Source organism: Conger conger, chromosome 4, assembly GCF_963514075.1.
Source record: "Conger conger chromosome 4, fConCon1.1, whole genome shotgun sequence".
NCBI lineage: Eukaryota > Metazoa > Chordata > Actinopteri > Anguilliformes > Congridae > Conger > Conger conger.
In genome coordinates, this window is record NC_083763.1 from 19788742 (window position 1) to 19803903 (window position 15162).

Sequence of the window (15162 nt, forward strand, 5' to 3'; positions counted from 1 at the left end):
AAGAGGCAATCTCGTAGTCGGTAGGCGTGCAGGGAGGTCCGGTAGCAGGAGAGCTGTCAGCGGGGCAGATGAACAGGCGGACGGCAGGCAGAGGCGTAGTCGTGGGCGAAACCATGAAACAATCAGCGGGGCAAAAGTACAAAAACGGTAGGCGGGGACGTAGTCGAGAAACAAAACGAAGGTCACAAAACAGAAATCAATAGTCGATGGTCAGTAAACAGGCGTGGATCGTAACGTGTAATCAAACAGTAAATAATGCTCAAGAGTTGCGTGAAAAAACAGAGGCAGACAATTTCGCAGTGAACAGTTGCGCGACTGGGCTATAAATGCAGGTGTAGACAGGTGTAGACAATTAGTTAGAGCGTAGCAAGGAAATGGAAAACAGGTGCGATGGATGACAAGTTTAACAAGGAGATTAGTAATCGTTAGTAATAAACCTATCCTGCCCTAGCATTAGTAAATTAGTAAATGACATGCACGAGAAACGTAAGGTAACATGAACACATGATTAGTCTTGTTAGTTTCTACCCAATCCTGATCTAGCGTTAGTAGTTTTAGTAAATAGACAAATAGAAACATTAGGGGAGTGAAGGACAGAACGAGAGAGAGAAAGAAAAGGCGGAACGCAAGGTTTGCGGAAAAACATGTAAAAGTGTATGCATAACAACGACCAGTTAACGTAACAATAAACATACATTGAAACATAACACAAAGCGAAACTAAGACGATAATCACTCAACATAACCAGGTAATATAATCGTACGAAAACATAACTAGACAAGACAAGAAAATAAATCGTAACGAGAAATAAACTAAACAACATGACAAACCTAGACTAACATAATACATGATAAGACACTACGTGACTAAGACAACATGAATAAACATAAATCAACATAAAACATGGTGAGACAGACCTGAAACGTGACAGCAGTCAACTTTTCAAGTGGCCAAACATAATCAAAAAGTGCAAATACCACTGATGTTGTGCAAAGAATGCATACATTCTGAAGAAAGACTGTAGTGAAATTAAAGACTGCAGTGAATCGCTGGGCTTGTAATTGGTGAAAGTGTTCACACCTGGTCACCAAACTAACCATTTGGAAGATTCCAAATGGTTAGTTTGGTGACCAGGTGTGAACACTTGTGTATGTGAGAAAGTGTGAGTGTGTGGTTGAATGTGTGTGTTTGAGAGCAATTCTGACTTTAAGGCTTGTTAACCTGCCAGAGCTAGATGATAGACATAACCCAAACAAATTTTTTTTAACAATCAGTAAAATTTACATATATGCCACTCCTACCCAATATTCGTTGTGTCAATATTTTCTTGCTCTTAACAGACAAATCCTCAAATCTGAAGTAAAGATTGGTGCTTTACAACAGTGCAATCACAACATAACACAAATAAATGGGAAACTGAAACAACTTCCAACAACTGGTTGGTCAGGTCAAAGTTTGAACTCTACTCAATGTGCAATAGTGTGTGTGTGTGTGTGTGTGTGTGTGTGTGTTTGTGTATTACCTGTGTATGTTGAGTGAGTGAGAGAGCGAGCAAGCAAGATAGAGAGTATGTGTGAGTGTGTACTTGAATGCGTGCGTGCGTGCGTGTGTGTGTGTGGGGGGAGGGGGGAGGGGTGGTGGTGTGTGTGTTTAAGAGAGCAATTTTGACTTTAAGGCTTGTACTTTTGGGGACAGCTTCATCCCATCCAGTTCCAGGAAAAGTTTCTGAAACACCTCAAAAGTGTAATGCAGTGTTTGGGGGTATGCAAGGTTGAGGGCATAGATCAGTCCCATCAATAATGTGCAGGCTTTAGCGACGTTTCCACATCCATGCAACACTTCCGTGCCTTCAAGAATGATGGACACATCAACTGGATCCTCTTCAGAAGCACCATGGGCGACCAAGATCTTCAGTAGCATCACTGCGGTGGTCCTCCTGCATACAAGAAAAGGCGACAATTCTATTGAGAAAAACAAAATTTATTCATTCATAGACTTTATTGCCTGAGAGTAAATCCTATTTAGTTGCCTGAGCTGTGAACTAAACATGTCTAAGCAGAAGGTTTACACCACAACAAATTGGAATGATTGCCTTCCTGGAGAGCAAAGCAAATAGCACTCACTGTGCTGGAGATACTGCTCATTGGTTGATTTAAAAACAAACAAACCTCAACACCAAGTACTAGGACTAGGATTAGATTCACCTGAGGGTTCGGTTGATTTAAATGTTTGACTACTGGGGGCACATTTAGTCCCAGGGAACCCTATGGCTTTGTAACCAAAAGCGCATCTTGGTTTTAGTGATTATACATGTACCTGACAATCTTCAAAAAGATGCTCTCCCTCCTCGCCGAGGTACAGAATGAAGCTGCGGATAACAGTTTCCCGTCTCATCTCAATGCTTTGCTTCTGTAAACAAATAGAAGGCTGTGTGAGTGAGAAAGTCAGAGGAAAAGGTTAATCTTCCTGCAAAAGTAAAAAAGAAAAAAAAACACACCTGACTCAGTTTAAACAGGAAAGGCCTCAGTTTGGTCCCCACTACACCCCCCTTGGCCTTCATCAGGGTTAGAAGCTTGGGTGTGTAGGCGTCAAGTCTGTAGATGAAGCTCTGCTCCAGGGAAATTGTGGTAATTCTGCGGAATTCCTCTTTTATCTGCATTTATAAAAATCACAAAAACAAAATTCAAACTGATTTGAATAATCTGGTTCAAAATGAAAGGAGTGCAAATTACGAAGAGAAAATTAAAAGCTTAAGACATTCATGATGGAATGATTAATTAGAACCATTGTTACTGCCCAATGGAGCAGGTCATATTTCCATGGGTCTAGATTCACCTACCCCATCTTCACAAAACAATGCAGGCCATCGTTCTCTGAAGTCAGCCGTTGCTGGAGTTCCACTCACAACCTCAAGCCTTCGCATGGAGAATGTTTTAGACATTTTTTCTTCAATCACCTTGTTGTTATTCTTCTTCTTTACCTCATTGAGAAGTTCCTGTCTCTCCATCTCCAGACTGTTGCTAGTTTCTCCACTTGGATGTGGAGGAAGGTAGTTAACCTCTGCTTTCTTCGGTCTCTTGCAATTTTTTGCCGGATTTCGCTCACCCGGGGATTTCCTTTTCAAGGAGTTGACATCGAGCTCAGGACAAGGTACTTCACGCCTTTTCATTTTGCTATGGTAATTAGCCACCTTCCAAGTAAGACGCTGCTGCCACCCATAGATGCCTGAAAATGATGTTTTAGGCTCCCTAAGGCATGGATGCTTTTTTAACAGAGCTTCTACAACAGCCAGTTTTTGAAGACCAGTGGGATAAGCAGTGTAGCAGAAAATGGTGTCAGCAAGTTTGTCCAGTATACTCAAATTCAAGTTTGGATTGTTAAGGAGTGAGCCATTACTTTCATAAGCCTTATTTCCTACTTGAAGGAGCATTTCCACGTCATATGAAAAGGTGGGAATCACAAAATGAGTTGGCCATGGTTCTGATCGACACTCTAGGGACTGTGGTGAAATGATGGTGTCCGCTGAGCTAACTGCAGAACTGTCATCCTGGAAAGACTGATCCTGTGGCACTAGAGAGGAAGCAACTGACACGTTGATGAGGGTCACTGGAGAGGAAGCAAATGACTCGTTGCTGGGAGTCAATGTGAGAATAACAGACTCTTCTGTTCTAACTAGTTTGATTGTGTCTTTGTCCTTAACCAAATCTGTTGACGTTAGAGTGAAGAATTGGTTATCAAATTCTTTGTCCATGTACATAACAGTGAAGCTCCCTTGGAGTTGAAAATGATCCTGTGCAGCTGCTAAAAATTCATCTACAGTGCTGGGAACTCCACCTGGTAGGATTAACTTGTGAACTTGAGTTTCTTCTATAACAACACGTAGTTGAGTTGGGGCAGACATGTCAGCTATGGGCAAGCACAACTAAAAGAAAACACAAAGAACAAAGATATGATTCAATATGACAAGAGCAAATATTCAATCTAGCCACAATATTCTATGATTAAAGCATCATGGGCGGTGGTGGTGAAGAGGTTAAGGAACCCAGTTAACATGCCCGCGTCACCATTGTGCCCTTGAGCAAGGCACTTCAACTCCAGATTGCTCTAGGGGAGACTGGCCCTGAAATAATTAGAGGGCATGACCTCTCTGCAATTGCAAATTGTATCTCTAGTTGATCATTGTAAGTTGCTTTGGACAAAAGTGTCATCTGCTAAATGCTTTTAACAGATAGACAAGCAAATCATAGACCATTGGTTCCCAAACTGGGACATTTTTCAGACAATATAAAATCTGGAATAAATATATATCGAGGGAAGTTATTACATAACAATAAGGCACAAGCTTGATTCACACAATTTATACTTTACCTAGTTTGACAAGCAGATGTGGCGTTTGAGAGAAACCATACGATCGCCTTGCATTGCATACGTAGCCAATGGGTATGTGTCAATAAGTTTGGACTGCTCAATCACTTTGACTATACTTGTAGACTCCAACTTGAAACATCTAAAATGCTCAAGGTACCCTGCATTTTGCAACTTCAACACAAACACTAAGCGGTCACAAACTATGATGATTTGGAGTATTTCAGCAAAGTCGGGCAATCCACCATTGGAGCCATATACCAAGATCATGCCAACACCGTAACTAGTGCCCTGAAATTCTGCCTGGTTTGTCAAATCAACAGCTGTCTCTTCCGGGAATTTCTGTGATAGGAATTCTTGTATATTCTCATTTACAATCTCTAATGGAACTCTTGACATCTTAGACACAGAGACAGAAGGTTTTTTGACATTTGAATCATGTAGATGGTATGCGATCATGGATTGGTGTTTTCTTGCCATAGACTTCAAAACATTATGGAAGCAGTTAGTCTGTCTCACTATCTTCTTAAAGAAGCTATGCTTAGCTTCAAATCTCATCGTCCATAAGGACACTAGCGGACCAAATGCTTTAATGAGCTGCGGATAATGCTCTACAAAATGGTGTTTTGGAATCAGTCTCTCTTGTGGAAAAACACTTCTAAATCTATGTCTATGCTCAGCAATCAGGCTATCTAGGTGACCAATGCTTTCATCTGTGTGGGTAGGTGACATAACCAAGGCAACAACATCTTTGAGTGTCATCAACAACTGCCAGGCTTGTTCCTCTTCTGGTACTTTGGTGCCAATCATAAATGGAAGCAGTCTCAGTAAGCACCAATTTTCAGTTGCGTTACCACCAATGGTTTTACGGGAGGCAAAGCTTAGTGGTATACCTTGGGGACAATTTGTACAGTCTTTCCACTTATAAGGGAACTCTTTGATGATTCTGTTGAGCTCTTCGAAAGTAAAATATTTCTTCTTTATCAAAACACCTAGGCACAGAGCTAATTCAACAGGTACAATACCCTCAAGTAAGTCATGTAGTGCATCAGGTGGGTAACCTGTTGTTACATGAAAATGATTTAATTTTTGAGTAATTGCACACTGTCTTTTTACTCCGTGACTATGGGTGTTACTAGCCAATGCTGCTTCAATGTCCACCTGATGTTGCCGTTTTGTTCTACTAGGGAATGCTCCTGCCCTAACTTCAAGTTCCTGGAACTGGGATCGTTGTCCGACACAAAACCTACAACTGTACGACCCACTAAAACTTTCAACAAATCCCCCGACTGAGTGGGCACCAAGGTTATCAGCAATGACAGAAAATACAGTGCCCTTTATGATTTTCAATGAACAGGATACAAAAATACCATCTTGTTCAAAGCTTTTCAAATCGCTCAATAATGGCTCTAGCACTTTGGAATAACCAAATTCCTTAACGTCACCTGCCTTGCACAAAACGGCTAGGTAAATTGATGATAATGTAGACCTTAAAACTGACGGAATATCAGCAAACACCCAGTAGACACCTGTCACCTTGTGCTTCTTACGAGAGGTTCCTAAAGGGTTACATATTTCAAAATCATCACAGTAGAGAAGAAGTGAAAGTCTTAACTCCTCTCCAGACAGAAATGTGTTTTCTTTAAAGTGGGAACCATCACGGAAACTAGTATACTGATTTGAAGAACCACAATGCCTTGCAATATTCAAAACCTTCTCCTGAATGTCACTCTTTTTCAGAACATGTGACAAGCTTTGCAAAATTGGTATATATTGGAATGACTTTCCCGCTTTTGCATCAAGAATATATTCTAATGGTTCAACAACAGAGAAACGTTCCTTTACATAACAATTTCGCTTGTATACTGTGCCAAGTGGACCTTCCTCACTAAAGGCTACAATGATTTAACTGACAAATGCGATCTACCAATTCTGTGATCACTAACTCTTCAACAATGCAGTCATGACTTTGTAATGTGTTACAGACAATGTTTTTGATAATGGGTGCGGATGCTGAACGAGTAACAAATTGAAGCTCCTCTACAATCTCATCTATACACCTATTAGGCACATTGAAAATGCAATCTAATTTAAGTAATAAGGACCCAAGCTTATCAACAATGACTTGAACTAAGTCTTCGCCCTCACTCACAAGCACTTCATCGGAAGGAACTTCACTTTCATCTAAAAGGCAATTACCAACCTCTATTCTTTGATTTGAATACGTCTGAAATACAGTATGTTTAAAATCTTCAAGGCTGTGAGGATTGTGCTTTCTACTTTTATGTGACACAAAGGTTGAATATATATTAGTGCACAACCCTTACAAACACAATGAATAGTTTCAAACTTTTTCAGATGAGCTCCAAGGTGCTCAAAAAACTGCCTCTCAGTGTGAAAACTACATGAATTACATACAAGACAGGAAAATGAATTAATTTGCCCTAACTCTTCTGTTTCTGTATGATCTCTAGACAAATGTGTACGAAGGGCCCCCCAACTTTTAAACAAACCAGGACAATCGGAGTACAAGCAGGGTAGTGACCGGCCTTGACCAGAGTGTAAATGTTTCAATCTATAATGCTTTAAGAGCTCCAACCGTTTTGATGCCCTGAAGATGCAATTTTTGCATGACCATCTCATACCATAAGCCTAAGATTTCTCCCTCATTGAAACCCTTCGATCGGTCATCCTCCTTATACCTCAACTGTCGTTCTACCCGAAAAGTCTCCCTGTAAAACACAATTTTGGATAAAACTATTGATCTACAATGGTTAGCTACAATTTTATATTACATTACAGAGTGAACAATGACAAATACTAACAACACCAATATTATTGTATCATACACATAAATGTATACTTGCCTCTGTATACACCGCCTCCCCCCCCCCCGGCTCAACTTGCAGTATCTGATGTGACAACTGTTGAGAGAAGTACACATTAATAAGACTAACAAAACAAATTGATATTAATATATAACATTTCCATCCGATATTTGAGTAAAAGAAATGACTCGACTCACATATGTAGCTTTTTACTTGATTAATGTTCAATTAATTCCAATATACATCGAACGAAAACATAGAAAAAGTTTAAGGATCAGATTGCATTTTTGCTCACTTTTTTGGAGGCAAATACTGTTAGGTCAGTCACTCAACATTTAATTTTAATTTTTTGCTTAAACTAAGACCATCAATAATGAAGTGAATGTTTACGCAATCAAGTTTGTCACACTACCGAAAAATTGTTTAATTGTCCAGCCAAATTTCAACGACTTAAAAAAATATATTTAGTTCTAGTTGCTACTAGGCAAAAACCAGCAGCTGCTCTAAGATGCTCTAAACACACACCCCAAGTGAGCATGTTCAGTCACTCCAGTCTTTGAGCCAACTCTGTACAACATGCAGAACTCGCATGTTAGAGAGATAGTCGGTTAGGTGGGGTGAAATAAATATCAACCCGAAAAAATGTAACATTAAGAGCCACTGTTTACGTCGATGTTTTCAGTAGGTAAATGTGGACGTCAGTGGAAATATAGTTAGGCTAGCGCGAGTTAACAAGTTCAGGCGAGTCAAACATTACCACCAAAGTTTTGGAATGTTATTTTTTCTGACTGGAAGTAAGCCTTAAACCCTAACATACATATAAAAAACAGTTTTCGTTTTGAGTTGAGACAATGCAAGTTAAACGTTATTGTGCTTTTAATCCAAATTACTGCAACTCACCTCTACAGACATTAATTTACAGACGTTAACCTAGCTAGCTAGTCTCGCTTGCTTCATGGCGATGGCGACACAACGACTGTTAACTACGAACAGCAGTGCTAACGTATTGCGTCGAGCAGACGATAATCAAACTATCAAAATGTAGCCTAGACGAACGCTTATACGATCACAAATATGAAAAGGAAGGGCAATACTCACAAGTCTCGACTCTCGGCCACTGAAGCTTGCTCTCGACACGTGCAAAATGGCGATTCCGGACTTCATGGGTGACTTCGTGATTTTGCATTGTCCAACGGCGCATGCACGAATTCAAATGCGCCGGGCAGTTTTTTTCAGAATAAATGTTACTTAAAATGTTCAGGTGTTGGTGCAGTGACAATAAATCTTTTAAATAGTAGGAGTAAATATCTAGTTTAAAATACTCTTCCAAGTCAAGTACATTCATTACATGAATATGTTGTGTATGGTTTCATGTTTTTTACTAGTTCCTACTGAAACTTGATATTACAATGTAAGAATTTCTACTTTTGAATAAGTACATATTACAATGCCTAAAAGTCATTTTTTTCAGTGCATGTTCAATCATCTGTGTTTAGCTAAACCTTTATTTGCCTCAAAATGTAAGTTACAGTTGCATCATTTGTGGTAGACTATCATCTTAGTTATATAGCCAGCTAGTTACTAGCCAAATAACTTGCTTGCTCACAGTATATTTGGTTAGCTAAAGTGGAAACTTCAAAAGGACAAAAAATATAAATAATGTTGTGTAGCACACAAGTCAAGATTTCATAAAGTCATCTGTTCGGTGAATATTTTCTCACTAGGACATTATGAAAAGTCGGCAGGCTCTGTTGCGTTTGCCACTGTCAGCTTTCCAAAACAGTGCACGAGAACATTGAACTGTATAACAACACTTTATATTACGCGTTATATTTAATGTAATATCATGGACTGTGGGAAGCATGAACAGTGTTGTGGTTTGAGGTTTTTTGTTGTTGCAATTCCACTCTTGTCCGAAATTACCTATTGTACCTTTATTGTACCTTGAATTGTTGATTTGTTGATTGACCTTGGGTTGGATCATTTCAGGACCAACTGACAGAAGAGACTGGTTTTAGAGCTGAGCTCTTGGGTTTTGGCAACCTGAGATATTGGAGGGAATTGTATCGACTTGAACAGAGATGTAGCCAATTTGTGGAATCAGCCTAATACTGTCCTGCTTGCATTTTATTGGGGTTTGTCTTTGAATGTTCAATACAGGCTATTTATATTGGATTAAGCATACAAGGTCTCTAGTGTTTGTGTCCATGGACTGACTTTTAACTTTTTACTATTTGCAAATATATTTTATTCTCAATTTTGTTTATGTTCATTTTATGTTCTGGGCTAAATCATGAAGTACATTATGCTAACATGTAGTGGATGAATGGTTAACACTAGAAAGGCCGGCACTTTTTTGCAACCTAAAAATGTACTACCTCTTGTCCAGCATTACAGGATCTCTGCACCCACAGCAGCCTGATGCCGTACATATATTAGGAAAAGTCATGGAAAGAGAAGCGTATAACATTTAAACTGTTGGATTATATTTAATCTTAAAGTCCAAATGCCCAATGGTGCTGGCTATGCCCCTTCAAGTGTTAAACTGTTGGCCCATTATATCTTGAAACATTTGTACAGTTATTTATTCTTAATACATGGTTGATGTGTAGGTTCCATGTACATGTTTTACAATCTTTTATGCATAAGTATTTCCCAGTATTACATTTTATTCACTTTGCAAGTTAGTTTAATAAGTTAATAAATGTTTAATAAATGTTGAATTCTAAAGTTCCTGACCCAATAGATTTTTCTTTTAACTTTTTTCAAGTCTGGGGACTGTGGGGGCCATTCCAAAACCTTCATCTGTGATTTTGAGGTAAACTTTGGATCATTGTCTTACTGGAATACCCAACCTCTCTTCAACTTCAATATCCAGACAAACCTTTGAACATTAGCCTCTAGAATTTCTTAATGTTTGGTAGAATCCATATTTCCTTCCGCTCGCACAATACTTGCTCTGCTCCCAGCTGCCACACAACCCCCAAAGCATAATGGATACACCTCTATGCTTCAGAGTTGGCAAGGTGTTCTTCTCTACAAAGGCTTCACCCTTTTTTCTCCAAACATACCTTCTTTGGTGGTGGCCAAAAAAGTAATATTTTGGTTTTAACCCTTCATTAACGCAACTCTCTCTTTCGGGCTTTGGCCCGAACATAACTGCCTTACTCAACATGGTTTAACCAGCTAAAGCGACCATTGCGGACCATGGTTGAATACCTAAATCATTAGTAAAATCATAATGCAAGCTAGTGTCATTCAACTATAGTAGACTAGCCATAAATGTGGAAAAACTGCGGTTGCTTGTTACATTTCCATTAAAAACATTACTACATTATGGTAGTAATGTTTAGAGTTGCCATTTTTATGCATTCATCCCATGTCAGTGTCATGCCTTCAAAATATTTGGAGTTTAGAAATATTACCCGTGATATACCGCTATAGACATGCAGTATGTTGTATTTTGTGCAACCATAAATTAATTTACATTTTTTTCCTGAAATTGTCCCTTTTGTGCAGTATCATATCTAATTAATGTGCTTATGCAGAATTATATTATTTTGTTGAGCCTATTGGTGCATGCTTGTACAACCTATAATGGGAGTTCGAAAAAATTTTTTTGATCAATTCATCAATAGGCGGCACGGATGGTGCAGTGGGTAGCACTGCCACCTCACAGCAAGGAGGTCCTGGGTTCGAATCCCCGTCGGCCGGGGCCTCTCTGTGCGGAGTTTGCATGTTCTCCCTGTGTCTGCATGGGTTTCCTCCGGGTACTCCGGTTTCCCACAGTCCAAAGACATGCAGGTTAGGCTGATTGGAGAGTCTAAATTGCCCATAGGTATGAGTGTGTGTGTGAATGGTGTGTGTGCCCTGCGATGGACTAGCGACCTGTCCAGGGTGTATTCCTGCCTTTCGCCCAATGTATGCTGGGATAGGCTCCAGACCCCCTGCGACCCTGTTCAGGATAAGCGGGTTAGGAAAATGAATGAATGAATGAATGATGAATTAATCAATTAAATTTCGCCAGTTAGCCTAACCAAAACATGAAAATACTGAAAATGCCATTTGCCATCAGCTATGGAGGTCTTCCTTGGCCCGCCAGTGCCTTTGCAATTAGTAAGAATACCAGTGCTCTTTCTTCTTAATAATGTTCCCAACATTGTTCATTTAGGTAAGTCTATGGTTTGGCCTCTCTAACCATTTTATTATTATTTCTCAGTCTCATAATGGCTTGTTTGACTTTCATTGGTACAACTTTGGTCCTCATGTTGATAAACAGCAATAATAGTTTCCAAAGGCAATCAAAAGATTAGAGGAAAGACTGGGTGCTGAGAGCTCTCTTATATCTGCATTAAGGTGGCATTATATGATTGCTTGATTTAAACTGTCACCGCGGGAGCCAATTCTATGAGCAACAACCTGTAGGAAAGATTACAAACAATCCATTTTAAACCGAGTCAGTAGAATAAATTAGTCTGGCTTACACAGCTGGCGTTTAAAATACCAGATGCTATTTAAGTATTGTGCTCTTCATTTGCTTAACACCCAAATAACTTGGCGTGGAAATTCATTCATTCATTCAGCATAAATTCAACTTGTAGTTCGAAAAATCATTATTTCAGAGCCCAATTTGTGTAGAAGCGAGTGAGCAAGCAGAGGCAGCACCTGAAATGAGCTGCATAGGGAAGGTCTGATGGTTGGTTTAAGAAAGGTGCTCCAAGACCAAGTGCGCATGTGATTAGATGTAGGGCTGGGCGATATGGCCTCAAATCAATTTCACAATAATTTGATACATTTACCATGATAACATTATATACACAATAATTTGTGTATTGTTCAAAAACAACCATCAATGCTTCCTGACAATAAAGGAATGTTTGCATGCACCTCATTTTATCTCCATGTATTACAAGTAATTTTTGGAAATAATTCCCATTTTAGGAAAAACAAAAAACATCCAGTGAGAATCAGTTCTGTGGGGAAAATGTCTTGTTAATGAGAGAGGTCGGAGGTGAGGGGCCAGACTGGTCAAAGCTGACAGGAAGGTAACAGCAACGCAAATAACCACGCATTACAACAGTGGTATGCAGAAGAGCATCTCTGAACTCACATCGTGTGAAACCTCTGAGTGGTTAGGCTACCTGCACCAGAAGACCAATAAGTCTAATAAATACCTAATAAACCACTCACTGAGTTTACATACTGCTAAGCATTTCTCCCTTTTACTCAATTGGGTACACTTTAATTAATTTCCGATGAATTGTCCAGCTCTAATTGGAGTATGAGAGAATGAGTAGTGTGAATGTAATTAGTTGATTAGGGGAAAGCACACGTATGTGATTGCTGAAGCCAACTATTGGTCAGCTACAGTAGAGTTCCCAGACCGAATTTGTTCTGTACATTCCATGCGTGTTGCGCATTACACATGCGCTGCTCATGTGTTTGAGTAGAGTCAAAAGAACCACAGTTCAAATACTTATGGACAAATGTAAACCCGGTCAGAGCTGAATTACTGAAAAACTGTGGATGTTAAGGTTACCATTAGGGGCATTAGTATGGAGAGTCATCCTGCTGAATGGGGCTCTGACATTTATTTCTTTTTTGTTGTGTGTATCACATTAGCACTGTATGAGAAAACAAGTGGACACAAACTGGTTGCCCTACCTATAATATATCAGCCTGATATTCAGTATTCTGTTGACAGGCATTTAAAGTGATTTTTTCTTGATACCTGGCATTTATTTCTATAGAAATATACAGGCAAATTAAGATATTACATTTGTTTCTGGAATTCTGTATCACATTTTGTTTGCTTTCAATTTATTCTGATGAAAACACCAATATAATGAACTGTACTACTTGAATAAATGAAACAATTATGTTTCAGTAATTAACACACTTCTGTGGTTAATAGCTTTTTTTTTAACCTGTACAAATCTATTCCACTAGATAAAGTGTCAGAATGGAACAACGCAATATTTCTTAATGTTTTTTCTCTGTGTCTAATTTGCACAAAAGGATGCAGTGGACTCAGCATTAAATAGGCTATGTTTACATACTCTGATTCACACTTTGGCTTTTCCATTCATTAGGCTGTTTAGAATGACTCCTCAGGGACACCTTTTTGTTTCAACCTGAAGAAAATATACCGAATAGAATAATGAAGCTCATTTTGAATGTGAGTCACATGACAGGGCTCATTGGTTGGTGTTTGTCCAGTCTCCTTGCAGAAGGCATACAATTCAGCTGAAGACCATTTTTGAGCCACACAGTGAAATGATTAATATTAGATTGGCTCTGATAGAGTACTTGCTATCCATTTTGGTCAAATGTAAACCCGGTCAGAGCTGAATTACTGAAAAACTGTGGATGTTAAGGTTACCATTAGGGGCATTAGGATGGAGAGTCATCCTGCTGAATGGGGCTCTGACATTTATTTCTTTTTTGTTGTGTGTATCAAATTTGCATTTAATTTTGTGCAAACCTACTGTAAATTGTGAAACTGAAATGAACATTAGCAATTAGTTTCTATAGTCAAATGTACATTTGAATTATGTTAAATGAAAGGAAATACTGAAAAGAATGAGCATAAACAAGACCAGGCATCGCTTCTTATAAAAACATACAATACATACTACAGCATTGCAGTAGGTGTGTGGTAGATACTTGTCAAAACATGGTTGTTCCACTGCATTCTTCTTTAAAAGGGCAGAGACATTCATCAAAGCTAAGTAGAATGGATTCCACTCTGTAAAGAAGTCATTCCTGTATGACAAATAGAGCCTCTGTGTAATTGAACTCGGCTGCTGAAGTGGAACTCTATGTTTTCTGCAAATAGGATTTACTTTAAATTGTTTTATTAACAGCCTTTGCATTTTACAGTCACTATGAAAACACTAGTGTTCTGCTTTCTATCTAGGGCATTTTTCAAGAGGAGGAATTGTGAAGGGACAGTAGGTACTTTGTAATGCAGTGGTGGTGTGGTTGAGGACGAAAAGGAAAGGAAGGAAATGGGCCATGTGACTTTCTCTATTATCCATGTAGAGGAAATATTTTACACCGTGCACTGGGTTACCATGTATGAAATAGGTTGTCAACTGTTGCTCTGCTGCCTTCACTTCAGGGAAATATATTGTAAAATGACTATGCAAATGACTATGCAAAAGAATGGATGTATGACTTCTAAGAATTCTAAGAATAAAATCCTTAAAAAAAACATTTGTTAACACTCAACTGCAAGTCCTCTAATACTCCATTAATTAAGTGATGAATTCATTTATTTGAGAATATTTCAGAATGTGTTTAGTTACCATTTATTTTCTGTCAGAAGGTTCAACATTTATCTTACAACAAAATTAAATTGAACCATGTGATGACATTTAAAATCATGATGATAACTGATGTTAAACAAAAACAATTGAGCATGTCCATGCTCCTGCAGTTGAAACAACATACAATAAATAATGTACAGTATATGACAATAGAAAGCTGATTCATTCAGCATTAAGAATAAGTGCTGAAAATCTATTTAAGTTTCATTTAAGAATTGAGTTCAGTATTTACATTTTTAATAAATATAATTGTGGAAATTAAATAAACTGTTATTGTTTCTTTTGAAGGGAAAATCTTTAAAAATAATTCTGAGATGAGCTTTGTGCTTGGAACAGGGTGTCAGTGCACAACTATGAGAGCAGTTTTCTTTCTGTCTTTAAAGCTTTCCCACTTCGTATGTCAATTTTATCCCTCATCCATGTTTGAAAGTTTATGTATAACAGAGTCATAGTTGAGTCAAACATCCTTCATTCAGAGTTGGTATCATAATTAGACAAATATGTGATGCATCATACTTAAGATGGTACATTTTTGTCAACCGACTGTCTTTCAACAGGAGCTCAACAATAAGGTATTCAAAAACGTTTCCAGAGCCAATTTCATTTTGGTAGCTAAATAGCAAGGCAAGCTAATTTGT

The 15162-nt window shown here is 38.6% G+C and overlaps 1 protein-coding gene across 1 annotated transcript; it reads right to left on the reverse strand.

Annotated features, from left to right (window-relative positions):
* Positions 1 to 1882: 1882 nt before the first annotated feature.
* LOC133126567 (uncharacterized) lies at positions 1883 to 3169 on the reverse strand. Its single transcript, XM_061238911.1, has 4 exons — positions 2840 to 3169; positions 2498 to 2653; positions 2317 to 2409; positions 1883 to 1936 (listed from the first exon to the last, which is right to left on the reverse strand). Exons 1-4 carry the CDS (start codon positions 3167 to 3169, stop codon positions 1883 to 1885), a joined length of 633 nt encoding a protein of 210 aa, XP_061094895.1.
* Positions 3170 to 15162: the final 11993 nt, after the last annotated feature.